This window comes from Passer domesticus, chromosome 8 (genome assembly GCF_036417665.1).
Source record: "Passer domesticus isolate bPasDom1 chromosome 8, bPasDom1.hap1, whole genome shotgun sequence".
In the NCBI taxonomy this organism is placed as follows: Eukaryota; Metazoa; Chordata; class Aves; order Passeriformes; family Passeridae; genus Passer; species Passer domesticus.
This window is the reverse complement of record NC_087481.1, coordinates 47,008,229-47,034,015: the sequence shown is the minus strand read 5'-3', so window position 1 is coordinate 47,034,015 and position 25,787 is coordinate 47,008,229. Positions and strand designations below refer to the sequence as shown.

Here is a 25,787-nt window from a genome sequence, read left to right as displayed (position 1 = left end):
GATTAGCTCAAAGTTGCTGTTCACTGCTGAGAAGCAGAAAACCAGAAAAGTATTTAAAAGTCACTTTTGAAGCAGGTGAAACTGCTGAGGCAGACAAGGCAAATTGGAAGATGTTTTATGCCAGAAACTATAAATTTCACACTGTGGCCTTGGGATTGTTGTTTAAGTTCTAGAATGCTTTTCTTCTCCTAGAAAATGATGTCTTCAGTATGATGAAATATTGATAATTCATTTAATTTGTAGTCTTCTTTCAGTAACTCAATGCAAATTGTCCACATCTTGTTACTTTGCACCACGTCCTGTTATTTTCTGTTCTTTTTCTTGAAAGGCGAGGAGAGAGATGGAGATGGAGACTTTATCCTACTGCTATTTGCAGGATTTAATCAAATATGAGTGCTGGGATGACATGTGTGTAAAAGGACGTGCAGTTAAGGTAACCTCTGCTTTCTAAGACATTTTTTGCAGTAGTTTATTTATACCTTAAGGTACAGAGACAAACATTTCTGATTTGCTTATGGTGTGGGAAAAACTACTTTTTCACAAGGCTCGGGGAAATCTTTTATTCTGTTAAATTTGTCTGAGCCTGGCAGCTTTTACCTTCTAAAGTGGAAAGTAGTGCTGATAAACAAGTAGAGAATTCTTTAATTTCTTAATCTCAGACAATATATTTACACATTATTGCTAAAAGGAGAAGTACTATTTTTCTTTGTCAGTCCATATGACTTCTGCTACAGAGAAAGTAAAGGCAAAATTTAACACTGATTTTGCCTATTTTAAACAGAGGGAGATGAGTCAAACTGATGATACTGAATTATCCCAAGGGTACTGAAAGACCAAATAATTTTACAAAAAAACCAAACAAACTAGTTCTGGCTTAATTCTGTGGATGAACATAGACAAAGAGACCACACCCGTGGATTTTTTTTAAAACTGTATTTAATACATTGTCTGTACTAACTGATCCTCAGTTTTATTCCTGATTTGAAGCAGTCTGTAACTGTTTAGCATTCCAGTATTGAACAAATGAACTGACAGAAGTATTACAAAGAACTTCTTACTTTGGGTTTTTTAATTTTAAATTTGAGCAGTGCTTCCATATGGATTGTGAAGTGTGGAATTATCCACTGAAGGAACGTAGTAAAGAAGAGATGGAAACTTTGAAGAAAGTTCTCCAGTTAAAGCAGACTGAGACAGCTGATCTTCAGGTACAGATTGTGATCTTCTGAGCTGGCATCTTATCACTTCTTTATCTAGTTACATTCCTAAGGCCCATTTTCTTGCTCTAGAAGTTGGCCAAAAAAAATTAAAAACATAAATAAAGGTGAAATGTTGTTAAAAAAATATATTAATCTTAACTAATCACAGAATAGCTGAGGTTAGAAGAACCCTTTGGAAGTTATTTAGTCCAACATTCCTGGAGCATTTACTCAGGGCTATGTCCAGTGAGGCTTGGAGTATCTCCATGGTGAAAGAATTCATAAGCTGTCTGTGCTACCTTTTCTCATGTTTCACAACAAGAATCCCCCAAGCCTTCTCCTTCCTGAGGGTAAACAATTCCAGTTCTTTCAGTCTGTCCTCACATATAAAATGTTTAAAATCTTTACTGATATTAGTGCCCTATCACTGGACTTCAGTATTCCCAGTGTTGTAGTGGGGACCCTACAAATGGACCCAATATTCCAAATGTGATCATTTCAACTTGTATTATTTCGATCACTGAGTTAATTGAAGAATACAACCTCTAGAATTTTCTTCATTGTGTGCCACTGGATCTTGTACAAACTTAACACAGTTGCCATGTTTCTGATCTGCAGGCTCAGAAGAAAAATCTTGACTCTGAGACTGCTTTATCTGAGGAAGGAGAGAAGGCAGCAAGAAAAGTGACTGATGGTGGTGCATCTTTCTGCCTAAATGGAAGCCTGAGCTCTCAGTATGGTGGGGACACATCTCTCCTATACCACCAATGTGACTTGCACACAAAGGAGCAGAAACTCAATCAGACAATATTATTGAAGGTGAGGTCTTCTGAAATCTGTCCTACTGCAGTGACACTCTTGTATCTGTTGGTTTTTACACCAGTCACAGCCAGGTAGATTTTGGACATACTGACACTAAACAATGGAGAGTCTCCATTGTTACTCACCAGTCTCTGAGCAACTGAGACAAAAACTGATAAATGCACTTAGTGCTGTGGCTTTGCCAGCTTGGGTGTGGAAGAAAAAGATTTTATGAAATTGGTTATCCAGTTTCAGGGTATCTGTATCCTTTTCATGGTGCATTTTAGTAAATTGACACAGTAAGAGAGACATATGCTTTACCCTCTTTAAAGTTCTGCTTTCCTTTGTTGAGATAAATTCTTTATGCTAAAACATGAATTTATCCACTAAAAATACATGCTTTTTTAGATGATTATAAAGTCTGAGGTGTTCTTAAAAAGTCAATTTCCAATGTTTGTTCGTTTAATGGGCACACTTTATTTACATGGAAGCATATTGAAACTGCAGATTGCATCTGCATCTTTGCTCTGCCTCCCTGCACCTGTGATTTGCAGTCTGTAGATTTACAGGTCACATGTTTTTTTTCTTTGAAGCTCCTCCTTCTGTCACTTGGAGAGAGCCAAAAAACAAGCAAATAGAGGACACCCTAATTTTTTATCTAGCTTTGGCAGCAGCATGTTTCTTTCAGACTGTTAAATGTCAAACGTGTAGAAGAAAATTAATAAAAATTTCTAGGGAAAAAAAAAGAAAAAAATAGATCATGTGCCTAAGTCCATTTAACAAACTTGAACTCTATGCTTATGATTTTCACACAAAAGTTTTACCAGTTTATTTCCTTGTCATACACAAATACACACATTCATGATTCTGATGGCTTGAGAAGTAGTATATAAACACGGATGGATGTGACCTGAACAGGACTTGCTGTTTCCTTTTTTGGGATTCCAGGACGTCATTTACAAAGTGAAAACTGCTTTTAATGAGGAGTTTGACATGGTTGTACAACAAAAGGAGCAGGAGATAGCACGAGTGAAAGAAAGAAACCTGAAGATCCAAGAAATCTTGGAGCAGCTTGACCTTCAAGTGGAACTCTGGGAGCCAGTCCTTACAGATGATGAGATGCCAGAGCGAGCGCTCACCGTTCAGGATTCAGAGGTGTCTGAAAAATGCATCTTTGTATTTGATCCATTCAAACCCAGCTTTCTAATTCTTGTCATTTTGTGTCAGTACTGAAAAACCTTCAAGCAGATGTGTCTATCGATAAAACCATCTTTTTGTTCCATTTTCTTCCCTTTCCTTTTTAGGGAGAAAATACTTAATAAGTCAATCTGAAATGAAAAATATATACAAACTTAATTTTTTGCTGCTAAAAGTTTTCAAAATGCCCATAAATTAGATAGAAGTTCCTTGTTTCTGACATTCAAACCAGGCTTTCAGGAATTGCTTCCATAGTTAAGAGTTTCTCTTTTTTCTCTGAGTGCCATTTTGAAACAAAGCAGTTTTAAACTAAAAATCTAAGTATTAGAGCGTACTTGGTAATGTACTTATAAATTCAGTTAATTATTTACAAAGAAACACCATAATGCTTATGCAATAAATTCCACTGATCTTATCTGCTCATTTGGTCAATCTTTTCCCATTTTTCTTTGCTCTCTCACCAGTTCGTGTTAACCCACTGTAAGAGAAGGCATACACAAAACACAACTAATAGCAACAAAAGCGATGGTGGTTTATATTTTAGGATATTTAAATGTAGTTTCTGTTGCTGTCCAAAAGAAGTTTCAACTTGAGGAATATTGTCATACAGCAAACATTGAGAATTTGTATTACACCATTGTCATGGTTTAAGTCCAGTCAGCAACTATGCACCACACAGCTGCTCACTCACTGCCCCTTCTCACCAGAGTGAGGGAAACAATTGGAAGGGTAAAAGTGAGAAAACTCATGGGTTGAGATTAGAACAGTTTCATAACTGAAATAAAATCTAATAATAATGATAACAATGATAATCATAATGTAATTAATGCAATTAAAACATAATCATAAATGTAATTAAGAGGAAAATAATGAAAAGATAAAGGAATAAAACCCAATAAAAACAACTGATGCAAATGGAAAACAATTGCTCACCACCAACATAGCAATCCCCAGGCTGTGGGACGCACTGTGCACCAGTGCTTGGAAGACAGTGAACTCCATCCCAGCCAAAACCAGGGCCACCATTTTTCCAAAGGTTCTTAGTCCCTGTGATCACGTTTAGAGAAAAGAACCCTGATACATACTTCATTTTCTGCCTTCAGATTAAAGCTGAGAAATACATGACTCAAGAGGAGAAAGAGCAGGCAGAGATGCAGGCTAAGCTTGAAAGGGAAAGACGCCTGGCTGCTACGGTAAGTAAAGAAACATCCCTTTGACAGGCCACTGTCTCTGTTTAGGCTTATTTCATTATCACAGCACTGAAACATTCCAGTAATGTAGTATGGCAGGATAAATCTAAACTGGTAGGTATTGATGAGATGTGCCTCTTCCTTCTTATTATTGCTTACAATCAGAACTATATATGTCAAGTGGGAGAAGAAAAAATAGAGTGTTAGACTCACAGTTTTTAAACATGTGCTATGGGGCAATTTAAAATACCATATCAGGTGGCTGGGAACTGGATACATGTCCAAATTCATGCCACTCCTCAATCAAGATCTTTTTGCTTGATATCTGTTTGTTGATTCAGCAGCTTCTGTTCTCCATGATTCAGACTAGAAGACTGTAGTGCTTTCCTCTGGCTTTAAAATGCATCTGCCAAAAAACTAAGCTGGTTCTGGCTCCAAAACAGATGCACAATTACAACTTCCTTCATCATAGCTTGTCAGTTGGCCAGAAGTAACCTATGCCTGTGTTCTTTCCAAAACTGCCAAAATGGAAGTTTTAGTAAGTTATTTGGCATTTGAGTAACTGTTTACCAGAAAAAAAGGAACTTTTCACATGTTTCATACACATCCCCAAAAACCATCAGTCTGCTTTTACCTGTTGAATATTTAGAAGTAAACACTGTTATCATCCCCAAAACTTGCAATTGCTACACTTCCTTCTGTACCTTCAAATTTTTTTGTATTTTTTGTGGTTCTTTCCAGGATGATGAAAGACTGCGTGCTCTTGATGACATGATGGGTGGAGTGCTGGAAATCAGGAGGGAAGACATTTTGAAAATGGTGAGATGTGTTTATGCCATGTCCTTTAGAAAACCTGTGGGCTCTTCTTGCAATGTGAAATTCAACCAGCAAATATCTCCAACCTCAGTGACCAAAGATAGCTGGAGAACTGTAGAATTGCATTATGACCAGAGAGACTTCATAAGAAAGCATACACAGAAAAAAACGACAAAATTCTACTGCATGTGTAGAAGTAACTATCAACACCTGTTCCTATCACAGTGGAATACTATAGAAACATCATCTCTTTAATGTACATCTAATATATTCCCATTATAACAACTATATTACTGGGGGAAGGCTGTGATCTTAGAAAAAACCACTGTGTTTCATTAAACTCACCAAATATAGATAGTACAGCAACAGAGGAAAGAAAGGATGTGAAGAGCTGCCACAGGAAAAGGGTAGGGCAGACCCAAGCACTCCACTGAAATCAATCTGTTTTGGAAAATTAGGACTCCACATAGAAGTTTACATGAGCATGGAGTTAGGTTTGGGATTCTGAAACAGAAAATTTGGTGTATCTTGTACTGCCAGTAGTATTTGAGTACCAAATCCTTGTATTTTGCAAGATCAATTACAATATTGATACACTGTGCAAGTAACAGACCAAAGCAACAGAATATAAATGTTACTTTGACTCAAGGCTTGTCCCTTACTAAGAAATACCTTTTGTTAAATTTAGTGCATGCTGTAGTTTCTTAGTGTGCTGATGTAGACTCAGTATTGCTTTTTAAGCATATTATTGTTAAATACTTCCAGGATATTCCTCCACCTGTTTTTGTATCCAGACCTGAGGATCTTTGGACTGAAGAAGAAAAGAAAATATTTGAAGAATATGAGAAAAAAGTCAAGGAACTGAATGAAGAAAAAGAAGATTATAGACAGGTAAATTAAAATGAGGAAAAGATGGGTTTGTTCACAGTGCTCATGACCAAAGCTTCCAATCTTTTTCAGAAGCAGCTTCTAAAAATTAATACTAATAAATAGGATAAACTAACAATAAATGATCATCAAAGATCATATGGCATATTAAATAAATCTTTAGATAGAATCAGGCAGTCTCCATTTATAACAGTTACTATGGGCAAAAACTTGTAAAAGTTGTGATATCCTAAGAAGGTAATTTTCCTTCACAAATGTATCAGTATTTCTAAAATGTGTTTTTCAGTTTCATTCCCAGAGTTGCTGATGCCATACCCAAATAATAAAATTATATTTATTCTTCAAAGTTGTATTGGAACAACATAACTTTGTAGCCTGGCAGAACTCTCTTTCCAAACAAGTAATTTCTGTGGCCTTTTGGCTGAATTATACATTTCTATATTGTGCATTCTCCATCATCTCATATATACAGATATATATATTGAGAGAGACATAAAAATTACTTGTTCCTCCAGATGTAATATTGCTGCTCTTGTCCTTGCCTTCCCCAGTTTCTGAGAAATGAATGGAACAAAATTGAAGCTTCCATCAAGGAAACAACACAAAATTTTGATGAGATTGTCTGCAAACTCTCTGAAAAGAAACTGAAATCACAGATGGTCATCTACCAGGTATTTCAAAAAGCATTAATTTTTCATCTGCTCTGTGCAGCAGAAATTTTAACTTTTTTTATTACAATCACTTCACAGGAAGAACTCAAAATAATCAATCTCATTTATGCTTTACTGTTGGATGAAGAGTTGGACACCAGAGAAGCTGGACTTCATAAATTCCTTATGAAAAAGAAGAAAGAAAAAGTAAGTTATCATTTGGAATGCTGTTGTTAGGGGTAGTGTAATGTTTACAGTATAGTTTCATGTGAAGTCTGCTCTTTCCACACCAAAATCTTGCCATATAGGACTTTCTGACAATTTACAGAATCTTTTTCTTTTTTCAATTTGTACAGGTGACATACATTATAAATACCTCTGGTTTTGTTGATAGGTACTCAGCTCAGTTCATCTGGAGTTCTTTGGTAAAACTTCATACATTCAGAAGGGCATGCTGCTATTTGTTTGCTACATATAATACTCTTTTGTATCTGGTATCAAGCTGAAAGAACAGGAGTAGGTCTAGGTTTCAATGCAAGTCTCTTACCGTGTAGTCTGCAGGCTGGTTCTGGGACAATATTATCCCAGATCTTTGGGACAATATTATCCCATTTGCCCACTTTGTCTTCATGGAGCCATTCATGAGTCCTCAGATAATAAATATACTGCTGCCTCCACACGTCAGCTCTCCTGCTCAGCCTGTGCAGAGCACTGTGTGTTTGGAGCTGCCAGCAGCCCATTGTGAGCTGCAGGGAGGGATTCCAAACAGGCATCTAAACTCCCACCACTGAATTGGCTGGACTAGTTTTAAAGCCATCTGAGGCCAAGTGTATACCAGCTTACAATTTTCAATTTTTTTTTTCCCCATCATTTTCTAAATGGTCCCATTGGTACAAGTTTTGGTCCATGGAAACCATCAAAAACTGTCACAACAACAAGTTTGTCATACAGCAAAACTGTCTCCCTAGCAGAGTATTAGCATTTAACAGCCTCTTTAAAACATTACTTTAGTATCCTGACACATAGCAGAACTCTGCCATGACAATGGGGAAATTGCATTCTAAAGTTAAGAACTCTCCACTGAACAACATCTGAGATTTTTTGACTGGTCTTACCTGAGATGACAGGAAAGTAAAATCTCTATAGAAAAAAAGGTATCAACATACATAGTTACATTCAATATTTCAAAAGTCTTATAAGCATTTCTTACACAAATTTGTTACATTCTTAAGCAGCAGGTTTGTTTAATTTCACAGCTCTTCATCTTCCAGCAGTACCTACAAGTGACCCTGAAGAAGGCACTGTATGGTTACTTAAAATAGCTCACAAGGTTATCTCTAGAAATAAGAAGGTGTGAGCTTCATCACGGTATGTGAATAGCCATTCACTGCTTCTGCTGGCTTTTTCATTCCTGAAATCTCTTGGTTTTACTATAGGTCAAGGGTGCAAGAAAAATCCTGAGTGCAAAACATGGTGTTGAGGCTTGCACAGGCCCCTATAAAGAGGCATTACATGAAGAGAAGGTGAGACTTTTGAAAACACAAGGAGTTTCAGAATTTAAAAATTAATGTTGTATCTTCATAATGAGAAGAATGTACTGCTCTGTAAGCAAGAGTTCTGGCCAACTCACTGATCAATGAAATTAGGCAGTAAAGGACAGTGTGTGCATTGAAGAATTTATGAAATAGTGCAGATTCCTGTGATGTTTGGGAGCACTTGGAAAAGCACTGTATCCTGCATTTCTAAGATATGGGCAAGTTGATGCTGTTTTAAAAAATAATATTGTGGTAACAAGAAAGCTTTCTTCCCCACCCCCAGAACCTGGAACATGATTTTATGAAGCACTTTGCTCATATACCTGGCAATCTCTTTGAGGAGCTTTTACAACTTTACAAACATCGACCAGAGTAAGATCCCCTCTGATTCCATTGTTTAAATACTAATGTTCCTCATTAGTCAAGAATGAGAATACTATTTATACTAATAGTCTAAATTATATTGCCTGCTTTTTATGGGATTGTTAACAATAGCTAATTTCCCATCACACTAAAAATTGCTATTTTAATATACATTTCCTTATTTACTCCACAAAATCTATTTTAAATGCAATCTAAGCAATCATCAGATTCCAAGACAATATTCTTATTTTGTATAGTCTTATCTATTTGCTTTTTGCAAGTGATTGAGAGTATGAAAAATTCTTAGTTTTTTGTGACCTTCTGCTATGCAACAGAAAATACAAAGTACATCCTGTCTGTGCTGTGTGTGTGCTCTAGGACCCCAAATACAGAAACCCTCCTTGACACAGCTAACCCCTATGTGAAGGGATCACCTGAGAATTACGAAGATGCAGTTTCCCGTTTAATGAAAGCCATGGATGAACTGGATAGTCCTGAGCACATGCCTAGTGGCTTAGACCAGTCCATGTGGCAACATTTTTGTCTAGCTAGACGAAATAAAATGGAGAATGAAGAGCTGGTATGTAAAATTCTTTATTTTGCCCATATACTTCTTGATATTTTTGAGTCTTAAACTTTAGTGGAGTTGTCACATAGGGTCAAGCTAGTGGTGAAATAACAATGCAGGATACATATACTCCATTGGCCTTTGAAAGTTTGTTCTGGCTACATTCAATTCAGAACAACAGGTGAACCTGTTCTCTAGTTCTAGCTATAGTTCTTCAGAGGAAAAATTAGTATATTAATATGGATGGATTTGATCAGAATGATTGTGACCTTGAGTGGTTTCATTAAAAATAAAAAACCTAATTTTCCTTTTCTCTATCCGTACAAAAAAAAATATAAAGTATTTGATTCCTATTACTTGTTTGTCATCCTCTTTGATAAGCATTCTACACTTGCACCAATTCATTCCAATACTTTTCTAGACTATAAAGAGCAATTCTTAACAAAAGGTGGTTCTGGAGATATATTTGTTCATTATTAATGCATGAATGAATAAATCTGAATTATCCAGAGACAGATATACATGACATTTGACCAAAAGAGAAGCAAATATGATTTCCCTTCACATAAATAAACTATTCATATATGAACAAATAATTTCCTGAGCAGAGTATAAGGGATGTAACCTTTATCTCTCATATGCTGTACTGAGATTCTCAAAATACTGGGCTGCATATTTACATATACAGATATCTTCTTAAGAACTTGGCTTTTCTGTCCTCGAGGAAGCTTGCCCTGACATACTGATGAAGTTGAAAAGGTTGGGAATGTGACAATGTTGCTTGCCTAGGTGAAATGGAAGGCCCTAGCACTGTCAGAGATGCAGGCCTGTCTCCGGAGAAGAACGGATGAAAATGACAAGATGAAGTCAGAATTAGAGAACACTTTCCAAGAGCTCACTTGGTAATTTTTTGTCTTTTCCTATATTCAGCTGATCTTTTATACTCCACTAACGCAGAACCAAAAGTTACAAACAAAATTATACACCTCTGTTCTCCTGCACTCTTTTATCTAGGTTTCATAAATTCCAAAGTAAAATATACAGGAAAATGTGCCCTGGCTGGAAGTCTCTTCTGTTTTCTTTTCAATGGATATTAAGATTTCATTTCAGTAATAACATTTTCCCCAGAACATTGCAAGTGTATATTAAACTGAATCCAGTGCTTGAAAACTTTAAGTATATATGTACCAGAAGTTTCAGATTTTGTAGTCACTTTAGCAGCAAATAGAAGACAGAGTCTGTAAAAGAGTAAGCCCCACATGAACATACCACCTACCAGTAATAAATATAAACACTGAGATTCATAGGAGGATTTATATAATCCTGTTGAAATCACTAAATGCTGTTTTTGTTTTCTGCCATCTTAGGCTGAAGGAGGAGAAGATGAAGCTTCAGCAGAATTTGATTGTCCAGTTTTTGCTAAAACAAGGACAGGTGGAATTGGAAAGTACTCAGATCCCAGAGTACAGTGATGCTGTTCTCATTGATAGGAGTGTTGTTGAGGAACTGAATTGCACTCTTGCGGTAATTTACATTATCTGGAGGAAATTTAAGCTTTCTAAACAAATGTATTGTCCTTCAGGGGCTCAGCTTTTTCTCCAGTCTGACATCTAGTTTCAATTCATTACAACACACCAGCAGGCTCAATTGTAATCTAGACACTATTAAGCATTCTCTAATGTCTCCTCTCATGATGTAGAGATTGCAGTGCCGACTGCTTTCTTGATGTTTGATCAATACAGTTCAGATCAATGAAATGGTGACAGTCTTTAGACACACCATCACTTACACACACATTGTAACTAGAAAATGCTAATGTCATGGGCACCAGTCCAAAAATTCCCTCGAGGCAAATTTACAGTCATGTTAAGAAGCATTCAAATAGTAGCTCACATTAAATTTTAAAATTAATCATTTTTTATATAAGGTGAAATTGGTGATGGTAGTTAAAACTGTTTTTCATACCCTCATGAAATGTTCTTTTTTAAGGCATTCTAGCAGTACAAAAATTGTCTTTTACTGCTACTGCACAAAACCTTCAGTAACATCTGCAAAATGCCTTAAACAGAGGAAGCTTGTATTTTGTAGACCTAAAATGCCTTTCCATTCTTATCTAAGATAGATAGAGAGAGGGAGAGGTTAGTTGTCATTTTCTTCATCTATTTCTATGATCTAAGGCTGTGACACAGAGCATAAAAGAGAATGAACTTCCTTAAAAGATAACCATCTGGTGCAAAGTCTGAAAAGAGGCATGCAGTACAGCATGTTTAATTGACGAAAATTATGACTTTGGAAACTTGCCCATCTTGTTGCAAACAATTATTCCATAATCTGTTAAGTGTGTTAATTAAGATTGATCTATTTTCTTAGGCTCAAGGAGAAAAAAAAATTACTGCCATGGTAGAATTTAAGGACTTCTCTAAAGGGATAATACAGCTGGAATGGGAACACAAGAAAATGAAAATGCAGATACAAGATCTGAAAGAGAAGGCTCGGGATATTGTAATCCTACCCATTTCAAAAGATTGCCAGCTAGTGAGTTGCTTTTTCTGATTTATATTTTAACTGCAGAAAATTATGCTGCCTATACCTATAAGAAAGATAGTTTTATATGTATACCTCATAAATCTCTTATTCCTAGAGAAATGTGATTCCTAATAGGTCAACAATTCAGCTTTCAAAGGGAAGTCTTACTCATGAGATTGAGCAGTGATGAAATTCTTTGGGATGTTACAGTGTAAATTAAGGCAAAATTATTTCTAACTCTTAGTGTTTCAAAATTGATGTTAAAGAAGGAATCAGGATTTTGCAGCCACAAGGAACAGATCTCTTAAATCGAGCAGTCCTTTTAAGTGGAAGATCTGAGGTGCCCCCATCTGGTATCGCACAGACATTTTTTAACTTTGCTCTGCTCGAAGCCTGAGCGTTCCCAGGGGAGCCTCCCCGAGTCCCAGCCTCTCGCTGCCATTCGCTGGCCCAGCAGCAGAGCAGGGAGTTGTGTGCCGTGCCCGGCAGGCAGGAGGGGCAGCATGTCAGCACCTACCCAGCTTCGAACCAGCCCCGCTGGCAGGCCAGGAGAAAGAGGTAAAGGTTGTGGGACACAGCCAAGGATACCACTGGGAGAAGAAAGGAGGAAGAAGAAAGGCTGTAGGGAAAGCCTGAGGGTATTGCAGTATGGGATGTAAAAGACTGTAGGGAAATTTTATGGTCATATGGTGATGATGTGGGTGGCATAAAGGTTTGGAGTAAGGGATGTTGAAGGATGGGTAGGTTGGAGATAGGCAGTGGGGACAGCTATAAAGCACAGAGAAAAAGGAAGGTGTTGGACAGCAGGTAAGGATATTGCAGTTCAATCGAAGGATTAGAAGAAAATTCAAAACATATGTTTTGCTTAATCTTCATTTGTATTGCTGGTCCACAAAATGCTTGTTCTGAATCACGGCCACAGGAATTTCATTGCTAACACCAATCACCAGAACAGCTTTCCAAAGAGGTGTTGTGACAGTGCATTGAAAAATTCTTGTGGCATATTTATCACCAGTGTTGCCGTTAGCTCAGTTCATTAAACTGATGAGCAGAGCTCTTGCCCTTCAGAGAGAGTTAAACTGCCCATAGTAAAGGCATTTACCAGTTTAATCAGAATTTGAATGCCCTGAGGGAATTGACTTAGGTCACTTTTTGATTAGAAATAAGGGGTTAGTAGGAAAGACAAGGTAACAGATACCCTAACAACAGGAATGGAAAGAAAGATGGCTTATAAAAATGTGTGCGAGCAAAGACTTGAGACCATTTGGAATGAGGCTTTTAATGAAGCAGTGAGTGAAAGAAGTTTAATCCTGTAGGCAAGGAGTCCCTTCTGGGTCTTTCCTGTTTCTCCTCCTTTAACTAGAACATTCCACAGGATTCTGCCTGTCACTATGGTGGGACAGTACTCTGGAAGGATGAATCTACATCTACAGAAACCTATCTACTGCCTGTAATAGATCCATAAAACATTATGGGGTTTACCATTTGTCCTTTGATAAAGAGGTATTTTAGTAGCAGTGTGCTCAAGGAAAAAATCAATACATTCTCTGATATGTCAGTTACTATGCAGATAGAATAAAAGAAGAATTATTAGGAAGGCACTAGACAGAAAATAATAATCTTCCTCTCTAGCCTAAAGACAGACTATCTTAGGCCTCCAGCTATGTTAGCTTAGATTACAAGCAAAAGCATAGCTTGGGGTTTTTGACAGCTTCAGCATACTTATTTGGCCCTTGTTTCCACTATAAAGAGAAAACATCCTTTTTAACAGCTGCACAGTCTAGTACGGAAACAGCATCCAAGCATATCCTTACAAGGTCCATTTATGATCACTAGTGAGCTTTACCACTGCAGAATTCCAGTGTTTTGAGTTTCACATAGTGTGATTTTCTTCATAGAAGAGTGGAATTGTTAAGAATGAACACAGGCATAAGATAATTTCTTTCTGGTTTTATTTCTTCAGTTCCTAACTGTGCATAACTACGAGACCCACATTGCTCAGCACCTAGCAGGGATGGAGCAGAGCCTTGGTGTCATGGATAAGGTAAATCCAAGGGAACCACCACATCTCAGAGACACACAGATATATAGATATAAATGTAGATATATAATGTATTTGTCTATCTGCCTTTCAATAGTTTACTCAACTTGAGCTGTGCTGTCTACAGCAGCAGTTCTCAAGTGTTTGGAAGCAGTCATCACACATGGATTGCTGCAGAGATGAAGCCTGTCTACTTGCTTTGTTACTGGAATTAAATACTTTCCTATCCTGAGCATCTGAATGCAGATGTGCTAATCATTTCTTACACAGCATTGCCTAGAAAGTCACTCCTCCATTTCTAATGGAGCATTCTTTTGATCTTCACTGTTTAATGTCTCCTTCCAGGAGCACCAGCCTGTTCAAAGTATCTCTCCCCTTTGTATTCAAAATAAGAGACAAAACAATCTGATTTGCTGGCTACTTCATGTATTTCATCATTCAAATTATGATTGTCCTTTTTTTAAGTGGTCTCACTGGATTTTCTCCAAGTTGTGCTAGTTGGCATCAGCTTCCTCTTTAAGCTTTAGTATTATCTTGTCCCTTTACAGCCCATCCATCAGCTTCAGCAGCTTAGAGCGTGTCCTTAACTCACTGATTCCATTGACTTCCTTTCCTCCCTTTCCCTTTTAAGTTTTATCTTTAATATGTCTCTCTTCCTGACCTATACCTCTTTATTCCTTGGCTGTTCCTTAAATTAGAATTCTGTAAACTGAGATACCATGTGTGAAAGACACTTTACAAAGTGAAGCTTACCATGTGCTACTAGTCAAATCAACATACATGAGAGTTTATCAAGGTACAACACAGTGCTTAAAATTATAACTTTTCATCATGTTTGTCTAAACAGTTTTTTTATGACCTCATATATTTGCTTTATTCATCCCAAAATGGACAGTTGCACAAGAAGAATGTGAAAAACCATCAGAAAAAAGTCAGAGAGCTGAAGAAGTGCATCTGTCTAAAAGAGCAAGAGAACTACGAGCTCAGCCTGCAGCTGAAGGAAATGCTTGTCTCTGTGTCAGAAAGGATGCACATCTTCGAGGCAGCTGGTGAGTCCAGTGATGCACTTAAGGCACAAGCAAAAACATTCAGAAAATAACTCCAAGGCTGGACAGTGCTGTTCTCCAGCATCAGCTGAGGGGCAAGGAATGCCTGTCTGTTGTGTGTTTGCACAATGAGCAGAGTCCTTCCTGCCAAAACTAACATGGTTACTGAAGAGTTACCTGGAGACTCTTGTAGCTTTTTAACCAAAGCTAGCTGAATTCCTGGAAATGTTCAACTCAAAATATTACAGTTATTAATAACTTCATTAGGCAACATGCTTTCATTTTTTTCTGAGAGCTGTTCAATGGGCTTCTTTCCACCCTTCCAAGAGAAGAGAAAGTAACGTGGAGCTAAGAATAGTATTCTCTATTAGGAAAACTTAAGAGACATCTTTCCACTAGTGGAAAACAGTTACAGATTTGCAACACAGTGGGTACTTGCTAGAAGCTAAAGAAAGCATGCCCAGTGCCTTTTTGAAATATTTTGCTTTATTCAGTACTAAAAAGGCTCTTAAACCCAACTGTGAGCCTTTTTTAAAATGCTTGCCTATTTTATACAGAAATTGGAATAACCACAGGACAGGTCCCATATAGACTACACAGTGAGCACAGGCTAACACTGATACTTTGTTTTCTGCAGACACACGGGATATTTCTGAAGAGATCACAAGGCAGCGTTACCAAGAGATTCTGAAGCAGAAATATCTACGGAACCTTATAAGGGAACAGGAAAAACAGCTTGCAATTCTTCAATCAGAAATTGAGAGTTGGAATCCAAGAACACTAAATATTATTTAAAAATCAGAGATTAATAATAGATTAATAACACCATGGTCTTATCTAAGGGAAAAGGCTTTTGACAGCTGATTCTTCCCTCTGAACTTTTCTTTCCACAAATTGTTTCTTCTGCAATTCCTTTAAATAACTTCCATTTGAAAGATGCATGGTTGTCTGATTTGTATTTTTTACACCTGGCCTTAACCCCCCATTATATTACAGTTGATGAGATTTATTTCTACGGGTGTTATGTAAACCATATAGCTCATTACAGAAAACAACCATGTGTGTAACCTGGCCTTGTCCCAAAGGCAGCTGTGCTTCATTGTGGTATAATCACCCACAGCCAGCAGGAACTGTGGCTGCTGCCACGGGCACAATGACAGGAAAGCCAGGTTTGGAAGCATCTGGCCTCCTGAAATAGTTGCTGGCATCTCCCATCCCTTTACACTGAGATGCAGTGTATTTTCCTGCCAGCTCCTTCCACCACAGAAAAATAAAGAACCTGTGATAAAGTTAACTACTGTTGGAGCCTGATCTACCTTCTTGGGCATTCTCCCTGCTTTTCATTTCCCTGCTCCATGCTCTGTGTCAATCCTTCTCCTTTCATAAAGTGACATGGCATCTAAACCCATTTCATTGTAGCTTTGAGACCTTAGCTTAAAATTCTGCTATGTCAGTTGTGATCCTGTACATCTTTTTTTGCTTTGCCATGTCTAAGTGAGAGTTGTAAGGATTCTAATTACATCTCACTTACTGCAAGACCTTTTGTCTTTCTGCTGAAACTGCCCTAGAAGCAGCATCATTCCAACCTTGAGGAAGATAACTGGCCCCTGCACCAGGCACCATCATCTTTTTGCACATGCCCAAAAAGGCAGAGGAATAGTGCTTTAATACTCAAAATGTGATTTGGAATAAAGGCTGTTCTGCATTAATTCTCTCTGGACAGCAAGTCAGTATGCTCAAGAGCAAGTTGTAGGTACAGGCTGAAGTCTAATGAGCCTTACCAATGGTTAAAAGGTTCTGTATGATCTTTGATTTTCGTTCTCTTGAGCTAAGAAATGACTCCCTTATTAAGGACACAGGATATAGCACCTGCAAACAGAAGAGGGAGGGTATAACCAATAAGAAAACAAGATTCCTAGCAGGGAGAGTTGCACAGTCATTAAGATTTATGTATTGTTACACTTGAGAAGCAGTGATTTTAGGGAAAATAAAAAACAAAAGGTACCATGATGAGAAAATAAGCAATTTCAAGTTAAATAAAAACAACTTTCAAAAAAGGCATTTGTTGGAGAATAAATGAAATTGTAAAGATTTATTCAGCTTTATGATGCTGTGTTTGAAGCAATCCCATTAAACAAGGCCTTGTTTTTCTTATTTATTTGAAGACAGAAAACACCTTGACTCTCAGATGTAGTAGAATAGAAAGTTGGTTTCAATTTTCTTGCCTTCCCTTCTATTACCTCAGGCTGTAGCAGAATGCTTATGAGACAGCAGCTCTGAAGAGACTGTCTGCACCAGGACCTGAAAGCAACTGCATTATGACACATTTCCCTCAGTAGGAGCTAAAGCTAGTGAAAACATCTTATCTCAGCTCTGGAATATTATCATAATGAAAATTATTTACCTTCACTTAACTCACAAACTGCTGTAATTAGCCTTCACTGGCTGACTGGCACCAGGAAGACATGTGTAAAATGAGTGTATCTATAAACAAACTGAACTCTTCCCCATCTGAACATAAACAGAATTGACAATTTGAGTTATTTCCATACAAGTAACCATGCAGACACTAATAAAAAAATTGACTGCTTTCTACCCGTAAAACAATGACTTCATTTTATTTTTATTAAATAAAAATTCACTGACCAAGTCCTTAAGCCAGATTCTCCAAAACATCACCAGTTTGATTTTTTTTCCATTAAGTAGTGTCTTTTACAGTGCCTACTGTATGTATGCACACAGCTTCACAAGTATGTCTGGAGAAAACCTAACACCAAAGCATAAAGTCCATTGTCTGACCAACACTTCTGACACAATCAGAATTTATTCAGAATTTATTGTCTGCTCTTCTGTCTGTGCAAAGAAAGCTCTGCAGCTGTAGGTTATGCATCTACAAAATCTTCTTCTGTTCTGCTGTAGTGCAGTAACTGGTCTTCCAACCCAAAAGTGTCGATGAGCTGAGTGAGACTCACTTTGCTGCCATCTGCAGAAAAGGCCGACTGCAGCTCATACAGCATCAGCTGGGTGCTGCTCCTCCACTTCACTATCAAAGCCTGCAGCTCAGACAGGTTGTTCTGAAATTGGGACAAACAAAACACAGAGTCATCATCTGCTGACATAATGGGGGTTTTGAGACCCTGCAGATATTCTTATAAAATGCCTTAACTGAGACAATACACAAGCACCACAGTAAAGAACCAGTAAGTATTGCCTCACCTTGGATCGATACATCTTCACCAGTTTGAGCCTACGAAGCAGCTCTTCCTTCTCTTGCACTTGTTTCTCCAGCTTTACTTTCTCTTCAAGGGACTGCTGCTGACCAAGATCAACCTGCAGCACATCCGAACTCGCTGCTGATCCACTGGGATCACTCTCCTGTGAGGGACTTTTGAAACATGTATGTCCAGTGCCATTTCCTTCCAGGTTTCCAGCACCATCTTGTAACCTGGAGCAGTCTGTCCGTGTCTCTGGCAAGCACCCTGTGGCAGCACCAGCAGTGTCTTTTTCTTCAGAATCTATTTTGAGCCGCTTTGCCACTGTAAAACTGGCATTAAATGAACGTCTTGTTTTCCTTAATCGTTCCCTCAGAGCTGCACTCATTTGCTAAAAAATAAAATAAATAAACCCAGAAAACCCAGGTGGTCAGAATATTCTTAAATTTTTATCAAATAACTGCTTACTAATCATTATTATTTACATAGAATGTGTAATATATTTAACTATCATTGCAAAGCCAGACTTCCTCATTCTCTGTATAGCCTTCAAAAACTCGAACAAAGTCAACTTCTTCCTCTCACTTGTACTTGCACACACAGCTGCAAGATATGGAAAGGTGTGGCTTCACATTTTCTTGGACAAAATCCTGTATTCTATTGAGGCAAACTTACTCATTTGGTGTTTGTGTAAAAAAAATGGCATATTTCAACTTGGCTCATTTTATTCTATCAATTTCCCCCTAGTTTAATGGAGGTAAGGTTTAATGGAGGTATGTTCTTTGAGATAATTCATCTCAACCATCTAAAAAGACTTTTTGTTCTTCAAAATAACTATTTTTTATAATCTGTGTCAAACATTTTTATTTATAGAAATGCACTAATACAGGAGTGAGGGATTAGTTATGGAATACTTTCAAACCAGGCCTGTCCTGCACAGATCTGGATGCTGAGTGTGACAGTATCACCATTTCACATCCCAGGGTAAGACCAAAGCAGAGCTCAGCACTATGGAGAAAATACAAACTGAAAGCATTGTACTTGGTTCCACTGCAGAGAGAAGTCACAGAAAATCATCCTGCATGCACAGCAACCCAGAAAACTAGGATTTGAGAAAACTGAAGATGACAGGTTAAAACAAAGAATAAAAAAAAAATCCACCACACACCCTACAGAGTATTTAAGTTTATTAGTATGACATTGGGTTACGTTGCTCCATCACTTTATATTCACAGCAAAGTACCCCAGGCACACTCCTTACCTGCACAGCCTCGTAGCTAGAGGTGTAAGATGCCTGTCTCCAGCCTTCCAGCAAGCACTGTCTCAGTGACTTCTGACTCCTTGATGATTTCACCAGCAATTTTGTTACTGTGAATAATGATATTATTGGGAAAGTAGGAAGTTTTCATACCTGTTTCCCTGAACTAGTCCCCTGTGCAGGTGGTGCCCCAGAATCCTTTGGAGTGTTGCACAAGGATGGCAATTTATCCAGCACTGGCTCTTCCATCTCGAGATGAACAGCTGTCTCTGCTAAGTGACACAATGAATTATGGTGTCATTGTCACCTGATTGTAAGGAGCCCTTGGCTTCAGAAATGAGTAAAAAGCTCTAATGTGAAATTCTAAGGCTTATTTTCTAATTGGCATGTTGAAAAAGGACATCTGCATAAGTTACACAACTGTTTCATGTGCTAAGTAGCATCTTGCTTTGTGAACAGCTTTTCTTTGAGAGGATGCATGACACTACTAACTGCCATAAAGTCTAGCATCCATTTTATATATTTTACATAAACTTTATATAACATATAATTAATTATATAAAATATATTTAATTTATAGAAATTGTATCCATTTTATATATTATTTTTCCCCTAAAGCTCTGTGGAGCCAGGAAGGTTTTTGTTGTCCACAAATATAAACAATCTTTTTTACAGAACAATATAATTGGATATCCAGGTCTCTGAAAACAATCCAGTCTCATTTGATCCTTCTGGGGGTGCTGCTTTAAAAAGTAATTACTCACACAGGTGGAAGTTTTGATTAACAGGAAACATCCCAAGCTCACTCAGAAAGGCACCTTAATTAAAATGGTTAAGTCACACCTCCCAGCACGAGCCAACTTCAAATCGATTTGGCAATGTTTAATTTCATTTAGCAATTGATGACCAGAATGCAGCTGGAAAATCAACAGCTACACCTCCACTCACCTGCAAATTGCAATTACGCGCTTTGAAACAGAAGCCTCTCAAGAATAAAATCCTGCAAACCAAAACCAGGCAACACAGGGCTGGCACAAGGGGCTTCCTCTTCACAGATGAAAGCTGCCAAAGCTTCAGTAAGCCAGAGCCTTAACAGCCCAGCAACCCTGGTCTTCCTGGCTTGATACCAAAGCATGGAGGTCCTCATTTATCTTAGAAGTCAACATCCTCCCACAGCTGTTCAAAACTGAACATATGGTACTCTATTACAGAAACCCAGACCTTAGTAAGGAGTCTAGTTAATTGGGTATTTTAGCAATCTATCAATTAAACAGGAAGCCCACAGCATCCATTAAATATAATTGAAGCTTAATATTATTATTTCTCGTTGTAAGGAAGAGCCTAGAAAAAGCAACATCATTCTTACGCATACTGTATATCACAAATATGTAGTAAGTCTTCCCAAGGAGCAAAATCATTTTAAGTCTATGAGATAGCTTTAAAAAACCCAAGCAATCTTGCGACTCTCTGCCTTTACTTTCTAATAAAAATTCGTTTTTAAATGACCATAACGAATAGTTTTTCCACTGGTTTGCTAATGCTGTTACTTGGCAGCATATTCACACAGATCTCCTGCACTCCAAATCCTTTTGCTGTATCTTCGACTAAGAATCCTTGGCATTCTCAACCAGCAATGCTGTTCACCGCATAAAAAAAAATCTGTCCAGCAAGTAAAGAGAATTTGAATGAGAAGGGGAAAAGACAACTTTGCTTTTCAGTACTTACTTGACTTCTGCACTTTGAGTACGTCTGTAACTACGTCCTCAGTTTTCCTGCTTATAGCTACGTTATATAAAGGCACTCACTCCTTTTACTGTCTCAACAACAAAAGGCTCTATTAACACTCAATACTTTTAACACAACACTATTAACACTGAAACTTTTGCCTTGCTAGTTCTCCACCCGCAGAGAAGCAGGATGAACGCTGGGCAGCCATAAGCCACAGACCCGTGGAGCTCGTTCTGAGGTGCTACACACCAACAATGCAGCCACAGCACCGACGTGCAGGGCTGAGGAGCGAAGGGAGGTCCCTCGGGGAGCACAAACCCCCCGGGACCGGAGCGAGGAAGGAAAGCACCGGCGGAGCCGCCCGCCCGTGCCGCGCTCCCCTCAGCGCTTCAAGCTCCCGCTGCCCGCCGGGGGCGGCTCTGCGCCTGCGCAACGCGCCTGCCCGGGCGGCGCGAGCTGTTCGCGCCTGCGCGCAGCGGGAGGCGCTGTGGGGCGGAGCCTGAGGGAGATCCCGATCCCGGATCCCGGGTCCCGGGTCCCGGTCCCACGGGTGGGAAACACGGAGCATCCCCGAGCACCTCGTAGTCTTTCCTGTTGTATCCGGGCATGCCAGGCGGTGCTGTGTCTCTAGGCCAGCGTGGGCCCGCCACTCCATGGCTGGGGTCTGGGCCGAGGCCAGGTGTCCCCTCACAGGATCAGTTAGGCTGAAAAGTTCTTGAAAATCATCGAATCCAGCCTGTGATCCAGCACCACCAGGTCACTTAGACCATGACACCAAGTACCACATTCAGTCTTAAGCACTTCCAGGGGTGGTGACTCCAGGAGCTCCCTGGGCAGTCTGCTCCAATTCCACTCTCTGTTTCTATTAAGAAATGTTTCCTAGTGACCAACCTAAACCTTCCCTGGCCTAGCTGAAGACGATAAGACAATGTCCCTGCAAGTGTCACTGTGGCAGGGAGGGGGGCTCTGCCTCAGCATGGAGCACTCCCCGCCATGGATGACACAGCAGGCCCTTTATCACAGCCAAGGCAGCCACAGCTCTCCACCTCAAGCTGCAAAAGGCTTTATCTGAGGAACTGTCTCCTCACACAAGGGGAAAAAGTGTAACTGAGGGACTCTGGGAGATGTGTGACCTGAGCAGCACTGTCATGCTTATGGGAAAGAAGAGAAAATGAAGAAATCTGACTGGAGAAACAGGGAGATGGTGACTGTGACAAGGAGCAATCCCAGCTGGGGCTGTGCTGTGCAGTTCAGGACTAGAGAGTTCCCTGACACTCAAAGGAACTGCCGAAGCAAGAGTGATCTTCCTGTCTCTATCAGCACCTGGCTTCCCCATGTGGATTTACTTTTCTCAAAACTGATTTGTACAAAATGTTTTTCAGCTGTAACTGTCAGGAGCAACAGAATGAGCTGAGGAAGCCATGGCAACAACAGCTCCCAATCCTTAGGGGTGATTTCCAGGGTTCCTCCAGCACTGCCTGCAGCCGAAGGGCCCCGAGCTGTGCATGGATGCCTCACGCAGCTGTGCTGAGAGCTGCACGTGGGTACAGGCACCCACATGCTCTCGCTGGATCATGCCCTTAGCTTGTGTGTCAGGGCTGCATTAATTTCCTGCCTGGATCCTCCTCACCGCTGCAGATGAGGACACTCTATTTTCTCTTCACCCTGTGTAACTCCTATCTCTGTACAGACCAGAGAGAGTCTGGAGCTGAGAGGTGAGTAAGCACTGAGTGTTGTAGGTGTGATAACATGTTAGCAGTTGCTGGGGTTTTGACCATGAGTTTTCATAGATTCACACACTTCAAACAGGATTTGACAGCAACCTTTTGCTTTCCTGCAGTAAAAAGTATCAAAGCATTTAAAGCCCATCTACAACAAGCTGTTTTGGTAAATCTGAGAACTTGAGGCCTGAAGGTTACACCTTGTATAAGATTTTATCTGTGGGTTAAATTGATTTAGAAATAATATTTTCAGTAGCAAATGTGGGAATTTACCTTATGTGGTGTTGTTCTGTGTTTTGTAACCATCTACCAAAAAAACCCCGTTGAACGATACCCCAAGTGTTGAGGCAGTTTGGAAGCATTTTTTAAATCTGCCTGTTTTTTGGGTTTTGAGTTTGTTTTTTTAAACCTTCAGCTAATTTAATGTCATAAATATTTTAATTTTTACATATGTTAAAAATGGACTCCTGAGTGCAACAGCGAAGGTGCTAATAGAACTTCTGCTGCAAATTTATCAAGAGGGTTGGATCTCAGATACTCTGGAGCTTTGTGATGGCATGTCTCCAAGTTCACAGGGTATTTCCTTCAAACTCAAGGATGGTCCCTGCTTTAAATTACTCATGCTCTGTTGTACAGACATGTTAACAGATGAGTTGCACAAGAAAAACAGAAAGTTTGAGATTTTAGATCGTTTGCCAGGTGAGATTCCAGTAAGATTTTACAGGAACATAACACATGAAAAAGTCATCCTGTGCATTATCATTGCACTTAATTAGAGCAACGCCCGCATGCCCCACCCCAGGAGAGATGACAGATTGTTTGGGACTGGGGCTGTGGAGCAATGGTGCCACACGTTGGGTGTGTGAGCTTAGTGTGCTACACCTGGAGTAGAGGAAAGGAAATATTGTCATCAGTATTCACTGATGGGCAGTGACTTTAGGAAAAGATCTTGTTCAGGTTGGTATTAATGTTTAGCTGTGTTTACTCCATTTACCTGTGAATTTACCCGGTGTTCACACAGTACTGCAAAAACACTTGGCCAGAAGCCCCTGACAGGGCTGGGAACTAGAGTGTCATCAGGCACTGTCCAGTGACTCTAGTATTTCTACTGCAGAAACACAAGAGTGATGGATATTATGTTTTCTTCAATTGGCAAACCAGATTCAGACTGAAATCTTCCTCTCAAAAACTGCTCATCTGTTTCCCTTGAGGAAGACAGATTATCCATGTGTCATTGATTCTGGCATGTTTGTGGCACGCTGCTGAGTGTTTCTCATGCTGTTCAGCTAAGATCACCAGTATGTTCACATTCATTGCAATACAGTGTTTATTAAGCACTGTAATGCTATTGTTTGATTTCTTTGGTTCCTCTTGTGATCAGAATAGTTCAGGGTAAGCAAAATAATTGAAAAATGTGTAGGAAATTGAGCACTGGGTAATAAAATTATTGATCTCTATTTGCTGAACATACCACTTCCCTTTAGAGAAATTAGTTTCCCCAGGGAACCAAAAGGAAAATGTGCTCCTTGGTTTTGTTTTCTTTGGTATTTCTGTGTTGAGATTTTAGTGATCAGATTATTTTTTCTTCCCAGTATACACCAGTTTGGCTGCACAGTTGAAAGATACTATCTATGTACCCTCTCAATAATCATGTGGTACCAGAAGAGCACTGGGGCTGACACATCAGCATTCTCAGGACAGTGACATGTTTTAATTCCCCTATGGGCATCATCTGTAGTAGCAAAGCCAAAATGGAAAGTAATAGTAAAGGATACTTTAGAAATTCCAGTTTGAGCTTCTTCTCTTCCAGATTGTCAGGAGCATCACTTCCATTTAACAGTTTGCTGGGCACAACAACCAGGCCTTTTCCCTCTAAACATTGCCCTGAGTATCTGGGATGTTAGTCAACATACTATGTCTTAAGGCACATATGTATTACCCCTGTCTCTGATTTTTCTGAAGTCTGTTGATCTTGTTTAAAGCCAAGTGATGTATCCCAATGCATGAGGTACACTCTGCACTGGCTGTGTATTCTCTCTTGCCTGGGGCAGGAGGGTGGGGTGCTTTTATGTGCCTAACCACTAACTGCTGCACAAAGTTTTAAAACCCTACCCACTCTGCATCAGCCTAGGGCTGTGGTTTTGCTGGCTGCAATTCACTTCTCTGAAAGATGTTCTGACTTGCTTATAGCTATGTAAATACACCAAGGGAAGGACTTTACAGACTAGCTGGAGTAAAACCAGTTTACTACAACAAAACCTGTCCTTGGGAGATGGATTCTGCTCTCATAATGGTGCAAATGCCCAGTAACTAAAAGTCAAGTCTCTAGAATGACATCAGCATAAGCTAAACCAAAAATAATTTTTTTTTTTGCCTTGTCTGCTTTACATCTGTGGCTTACAATTTTTGAGGTACCTGTCTTGAAAAGAAAAACTGCCTGGATTTATTGTAGCTGAGGGGCACTGCAATTTGCCATTACAAAAGATAATGTAAGAGCCAGGTGAGATGAGCAGTGTATTCTCACTGCTGCATGTGTGAATAACCAAGTGGGTGAGGCACTGGGCTAATAAAAGGGGTGGGCATACGATTGCCTCTTATTTCTGTGTCTGTGGGATTTTCTCTGACATAACAAGTCAAAGATTACGGTATGAAGTCTATGAGACTTCAGCATACAAAGGAAACAATAAAGAGACCTTCAGTGTTCTTGTCTTTGAACTGGTTGATCATTATTTTAAGAAAATTCAAGCCTTTTAAATCTAAGCCCTTGCCCAAACTAGTCTCTGGTACAGCTTTTGCCATCTCTGATGGTCTGAGCATATTTTTGTGTTAAAGTTTTTGAATTGTAGCAGAGCTTGAAGAGTAATTTCATTTTTTCACATACCTAAGAGCTCACTCCATGATGTGTGCACATAACTCTTGGGTTGCTTGCATTTACCTGTACTGCTGGAATTGGTGAAACTGAAAAAGTGAACGTGGTTTATTTGCAAGTGCAGATGAGCTGCTTTGAGCAGTTACCTATAGTTTGGAGGCCTTGGTTGGACCCAGTGGATT

General features: G+C 39.2%; 3 protein-coding genes across 10 annotated transcripts in view; 2 read left to right on the top strand and 1 right to left on the bottom strand.

Annotated features, from left to right (window-relative positions):
* The window catches only part of CFAP43 (cilia and flagella associated protein 43), a 42,676-nt gene extending 27,018 nt beyond the window's left edge, over nt 1-15,658 (top strand). For 3 of the 4 annotated variants that reach the window (XM_064431225.1, XM_064431226.1, XM_064431228.1), the window contains 18 exons: nt 329-433; nt 1,089-1,205; nt 1,815-2,015; nt 2,946-3,152; nt 4,298-4,387; nt 5,126-5,203; nt 5,966-6,091; nt 6,640-6,759; nt 6,838-6,945; nt 8,175-8,261; nt 8,557-8,645; nt 9,015-9,216; nt 9,994-10,106; nt 10,572-10,728; nt 11,575-11,739; nt 13,694-13,774; nt 14,667-14,820; nt 15,455-15,658. In XM_064431225.1, the coding sequence (XP_064287295.1) occupies nt 329-433; nt 1,089-1,205; nt 1,815-2,015; nt 2,946-3,152; nt 4,298-4,387; nt 5,126-5,203; nt 5,966-6,091; nt 6,640-6,759; nt 6,838-6,945; nt 8,175-8,261; nt 8,557-8,645; nt 9,015-9,216; nt 9,994-10,106; nt 10,572-10,728; nt 11,575-11,739; nt 13,694-13,774; nt 14,667-14,820; nt 15,455-15,612 (2,358 nt within the window). In that variant the 3' untranslated portion in view covers nt 15,613-15,658. The remainder of the gene's footprint in view (nt 1-328; nt 434-1,088; nt 1,206-1,814; nt 2,016-2,945; nt 3,153-4,297; nt 4,388-5,125; nt 5,204-5,965; nt 6,092-6,639; nt 6,760-6,837; nt 6,946-8,174; nt 8,262-8,556; nt 8,646-9,014; nt 9,217-9,993; nt 10,107-10,571; nt 10,729-11,574; nt 11,740-13,693; nt 13,775-14,666; nt 14,821-15,454) is intronic. The other variant, XM_064431227.1, reaches the window with a different exon arrangement.
* Nucleotides 15,659-16,958: 1,300 nt separating this feature from the next.
* SFR1 (SWI5 dependent homologous recombination repair protein 1) lies at nt 16,959-21,395 on the bottom strand. Of its 5 annotated transcripts, none has more exons than XM_064431230.1 (5): nt 21,013-21,395; nt 20,236-20,287; nt 19,441-19,559; nt 18,034-18,420; nt 16,959-17,891 (listed from the first exon to the last, which is right to left on the bottom strand). In XM_064431230.1, the coding sequence occupies exons 3-5, from the start codon at nt 19,534-19,536 to the stop codon at nt 17,700-17,702; spliced, it is 675 nt and encodes a 224-aa protein (XP_064287300.1). In that variant the 5' UTR covers nt 19,537-19,559; nt 20,236-20,287; nt 21,013-21,395; the 3' UTR covers nt 16,959-17,699. The 5 variants fall into 5 exon arrangements, with proteins under 5 accessions (XP_064287300.1, XP_064287301.1, XP_064287303.1 ...); XM_064431231.1 differs by having other exon boundaries at nt 19,441-19,556; XM_064431233.1 differs by lacking the exon at nt 20,236-20,287 and having other exon boundaries at nt 19,441-19,556.
* A 201-nt stretch (nt 21,396-21,596) lies between these two features.
* Nucleotides 21,597-25,787, top strand: part of COL17A1 (collagen type XVII alpha 1 chain) — a 60,062-nt gene continuing 55,871 nt past the window's right edge. Inside the window, exon 1 of the mRNA XM_064431224.1 lies at nt 21,597-22,730. The gene's annotated coding sequence lies outside the window, so the exon portion shown is untranslated. The remainder of the gene's footprint in view (nt 22,731-25,787) is intronic.

What these genes read in the sequence shown, in the direction of transcription:
- SFR1 (XM_064431230.1), bottom strand. Translation starts at nt 19,536, where the DNA reads ATGGAAGAGCCAGTGCTGGATAAATTGCCATCCTTGTGCAACACTCCA. An exon ending in GGACTAGTTCAGGGAAACAG is followed by an intron (nt 18,421 to 19,440) that starts GTATGAAAACTT and finishes TTTATTTTTTAG; the next exon opens with CAAATGAGTGCAGCTCTGAG. An exon ending in TGAAGATGTATCGATCCAAG is followed by an intron (nt 17,892 to 18,033) that starts GTGAGGCAATAC and finishes TCCCAATTTCAG; the next exon opens with AACAACCTGTCTGAGCTGCA.